Here is a 4950-nt window from a genome sequence, read left to right as displayed (position 1 = left end):
TAGCATCATCTTCCTTAAACAAAAGGAAGGCAAGTTTGCTTATTTGTTAGCTTCGCCAGAGAAGTTCAGATCTACTGTCGAAAACAATATTTAAAAGAGCAAGTGTTGTCTCTTGATTAGTTAATGAGGAGGTGATTAACATAGTATCAAAAATGAAAAGGAACTAGATTTTAGATTTTCACCACCATTTTTGAAAATTATATTATGTTTTGAAAATAATATTTAAATGAACAAGTTTTACACCTCCCTAAAAGTTAGACCTTTAGAATACGTAATTGATAAGTATCATATTGGACGTTAATAAGAATAAGAAGTTAAAATCTCAAATTTCTCGGCCAGTTGCTCATTTTGCGTGTGTGTCCTGGCTCTATATATATTGATCAAAACTAATATAATACTGTTATAAATCGCAGGGGATTTATTCTATACCTATTGTACAAGTTAACTTGCATCATATACCTTCATCATATATAACCATTTCTTGTCTTGGATTTCAAGTAATACAACTTTTATTAATCTCCTTTCCTATGTAACTTTTCTGCACATGAACAAGTTATTCTTTTCTTTCTACTTGCAAAAGACTCAAAACATTCCGACAGCAACTCATAAATGGTTACATAAATATGGCTTCTCTCCAAAATGAGCTCTGTTCACCAACACTATAAACACTTTTACCTTTAACTAGCAGCCAGAAAGAGTAAAAATGAGATACCAGAAAGAAATACCCATTGAATCTACCACCGGAAACCACCCCATGAAGCGATACCACACGGCGCGTTACTATGCCCACCGGGTGAAAGAAAGTCTAACCACCAGAGTTTCCAAGCTAATTTGTGCCATATTTTTAGCCCTTCTATTTCTTGTAGGCATTATCGCATTCGTTTTGTGGCTCAGTTTGCGTCCTCATCGGCCACGATTTCACATACGAGAATTTTCAATCCCCGGTTTAGGACAAGAAAATGGGTTTGCAAATGCTCAGATAATCTTCAACGTAACAGCCCGTAATTCGAACCAGAATGTTGGGTTTTATTACGATACAATTCAGATGACAGTAAACTACCAGGATCAAAGTATAGGCGGGGAAACATTGGCACTTCCGTTCTATCAAGAGCCAAAGAACACGGCAATTCTGGCCGGCATACTTGGCGGTGACTCCTTGAAAGTGATGGCTGATCAGTGGCGGCAGTTTGTGGCCGACTGGTCAAGAGGAGCGGTGTTTTTCAGCATTGAATTATCTTCCTCCATTCGTTTCAAAATATCGACATGGGAAAGTAAGCGCCATAGGATACGTGCTACATGCCCAGTTGCAGTTGGTGTAGACGGAGCAATCTTGGCTAATTATAAAGATAAGAGGTGTCAAGTTTATTTCATATAATTTTCTGTCTAATGACATGGAGAATATTTGGAAGTGTTCTAAAGCAACTTTTTAACACTATCAAACATGTTCAAGATAATCATATGCTTTTCATTTGTTGGTTGTTTTTTCATTAATTTTGGGTTTTCTGGGATTGGTTCATTTGCTATATATGGCTCGAGACATTGATACCTTAATTTAGTTATAGTGTAATGGTCCAAATAGTTTGTATTCTTTGTTTGAAAATAACAAAAAATTTAGTGTGTTATCTTATGCCTGGAAAATTAACATTGAATGAAAATACACATTTGCTCACAGAGAATTTATTTTTCACCTGAAGTCTCCACATGCACAATTTACATATAAGGGAAATTAATTTACATAAAAGAGCAATGTTATTATCATAACTGTTAACCCACAAACAATGATGTGGCATTGATTGACAATTGGACAAGGAGAATAACATACAGTATACAGACAATCAGAAAGTTGTTCCGAGCAGTATATTTCCGGCTGGTCTTTGTACTTTACAAGCTCATATGCAGAAAAATTTTCTATATTTCAAATGTAGTTTCTTACTTTCGCCATTCATGAATTGGATTCTGTGGCGTCAGCATTGGGAACTCCTGAAGTGCATACTCAAATAATTTTAAGGGAATAATTGAAAAGAACATTTTGTTGGAAAAATGGGCTTTGTTGAGCTATATTGGACACACTTTTCAGGTGGGACTGTTGGTTCAATTTGTAAGATCAAAATTAATTTGTGTTCTTCTCCGTGAGAATATCGAAATCATGTATTTACTTGCTAAAATTGATGTTCGAGTGAATGAAAAATTCGAGTTTAAAGTGGACCATTGGAAGATGGATAACGTATTAGAGGAAAACCAATTAAGGTTTGTCTCACATAAGAAAATCATGAAAGCTCATACCATTTTATAAATGGCCACAATTTAGAAGTGTGATCATTTGTAGCGGAGTGGATCTCTCCACATGCATACATAGGGGGTGCAAATTAAGGACCAAATCAAAATTTTGGACTTTAAACTTGTGTGCAGGCTTGACCTGCATATCCGAATGAACCAAAAATTAGCCCCTTCCATACTTTGCTTTCAGTTCCTATGAATTAATTTTTTTTCCTTTTGAATGACTGTTTAACTTCTAAAACTCTAAACTGTTAAAACTCCTACAATTATATCTGTTCAAGTGGCTAATTAATGACAATATAACTCACGTATTCATGAGAATTAGCCTATGTAATAGCTCAATTTTCCAATATTCTACACCCAGTTATTCAAGCGCTGTCTTACAAACTACATAGTTTTACAGTCCTTTGTTTGTCCATAATTTGACTATTCCCCCCTAGTTTTTGGTGATAGTGTTCTAACATATATTTTGTTCGTTGGAGTAGAAACTGCAGTGCATAGATTCTACTGGTTTCTTTGTTATATCTTGAGAAAAAACGCTCTTTAAATTCTCAAGCACTTATGGTGAATGAGTGAATATGTTTTAAGGGCATTATGTTTACACAAGTCTCGGTTTGCTAAATATGTTCACTTCCACCGCCATTTTGCTTGTACGAATAGATGGGTTGCTTCAATTGTAATGGGTAAATTGGAAGAAAAATTCTCCAGCCATTGTTGTCATAAAAAGCTTCCATCCATTGTAAAATCTTATTTCTCAATAAATTAAAATTTTCTCCTTCAATTATCTTGTCCTTTTAAATTACTCCCCACTATTTTTATCCTACAAAATATACTCCACATAAAACCATTAAACCATTCCAATCTAATTTACTTATTTCTCCTATCTACTAATAAAAATTATCAATAGTATCAGATCTACATTCGATGTGTATTAGGCGTAAGCATATACTATGATAGACGATTTAGGGTCATCAATTCCCATCCTAATATTTAATGGAAACAACTGTGATTTATGGTCCATTAACATGAAAACCTACTTCTGTGCATAAAATTTATGGGATGTTGCCAATGACAAGTATACTAGATGACATGTTCACCTTAATAGCCGCTCAAAAGAAGTAACTTAAAAAGAATAAACAAAAGCATTCTTTCGCAACATTTTCACTACAAATGAGCTTGGCAAACACTTATTTTTGTAGAATTATTGGAGCTAAAACTGCAAAAAAGGAAAATAAAAAAGAGCTTAGGATAAATTGAAGGAGGAGTTCTACGACCGTGATAAGGTAAGTACTTGCCATCTTCAAACTTTAAAAAAGAATTTTGAAAATATAAAAATGAAAGATTTTGAAACAGCAAAAGATCATTATCAAATAGTAAATCAACTAAAATCTTATGGAGATGATGTTCCTTAAAAGAAATTTGTTGAAAAATTTTTAACTACTTGCATAGAAAAACATGTTACAATTATTGCAGCTATTGAAGAGTCTAAAGATATAGATAGATTAACAGCTACAAAATTAATGGGTTCACTAGAAACACATGACAAAATATTAGAAGTGCATTATGAAATTGACATAGCTAAAATTAATATGCGGTTTAAAAAATATAAAGAAGGTGGGAGAAAATTTAAAGAAATTCTAAAAATACATAAACTTAAGGAAAACAAGTAAATAATAGTGGAAAGTATTTTCCATGTGGTGTTTATAAAAGAAAAAGTTATTTGGAGAAGGATTGTTGGTTTAAAGAAAATCATAGTACTGTAGCTGGAAAAAATTTGGACTTGAAGAAAAATTCTATAATTTTAAACAAAATCATCAAGCTAACTTCTTTGAAGAAAAGGATATAGAAGTAAGTCTATTGTATGCCTACAATAAGGATGTATCTAAAGAGAAAATAAATACGTGGTATCTAGATAGTGGCTACAGTAATCACATGATAAAATATAAAAGTATTTTCTACAGTCTTGATAAAATTAAGATAGATCAAAATTGGCAATGAAAATCTCATAGAACCAACAAGCAAATGTACAATTGCCGTTGACACAAAAAATGTACGAGATATATCAATGAAGTTCTCTTGGTCCCTACAATATATCAAAACCCACTAAGTGTGGGTCAAATGATGGAGAGAGGATATAATTTACATTTTGAAAGGGATTTTTGTACAATCTATGATAAGAAAGATAAATATTTTGTAATTGCAGAAGTCCAAAAAGCAAGAGATCACATGCTTTCCAATTCAATGGAGATACATAAACAAAGCGATAAAGATGGTGCAAATAGATGAGTCATGGCTATTGTACAGAAGATTTGGACACTTTCACTTCCACAGGTTGAAGATCCTACAACAAAAGAGCATGATGAGAGATCTATCAATTATAAAAGAGATTGATGTAGTTTGAGAATAATGTTTGCTTGGAAAATAATATCGTCAACCATTTTCGTCGAAACATATAGATGTATACGGTCCGATACGTACTTCATTTTCTTCATTGATCATTACATTAGAAAATATGTGTATACTTTTTGCACGAGAAATCCCAAGTTTTTGAGATTTTCAAAAAGTTTAAAAGCTAAGTCAAGAAGCAAAGTAGTCGCAATATCAAAACAATCAGAAGCGATAGAAGCAAATAATACACTTAAAATGAATTCAACAAATACTGTAAAGATGAAG

At 32.8% G+C, this 4950-nt stretch overlaps 1 protein-coding gene across 1 annotated transcript; it reads left to right on the top strand.

Moving 5' to 3' along the window:
- Nucleotides 1-587: 587 nt before the first annotated feature.
- LOC111381101 (NDR1/HIN1-like protein 26) lies at nt 588-1590 on the top strand. The gene has a single exon (XM_023004823.1). The coding sequence runs from the start codon at nt 704-706 to the stop codon at nt 1373-1375; it is 672 nt and encodes a 223-aa protein (XP_022860591.1). The 5' UTR covers nt 588-703; the 3' UTR covers nt 1376-1590.
- The last annotated feature ends 3360 nt before the right edge of the window (nt 1591-4950 follow it).

The sequence above is a fragment of the Olea europaea genome, unplaced genomic scaffold (genome assembly GCF_002742605.1).
Source record: "Olea europaea var. sylvestris unplaced genomic scaffold, O_europaea_v1 scaffold2256, whole genome shotgun sequence".
Lineage (NCBI taxonomy): Eukaryota > Viridiplantae > Streptophyta > Magnoliopsida > Lamiales > Oleaceae > Olea > Olea europaea.
Note: the sequence above shows the minus strand (reverse complement) of the source record. Positions and strands in the feature narration are given on the sequence as shown.

Excerpts from the sequence above, each read along its gene's own strand:
- LOC111381101 (XM_023004823.1), top strand. The coding sequence starts at position 704 with ATGAGATACCAGAAAGAAATACCCATTGAATCTACCACCGGAAACCAC.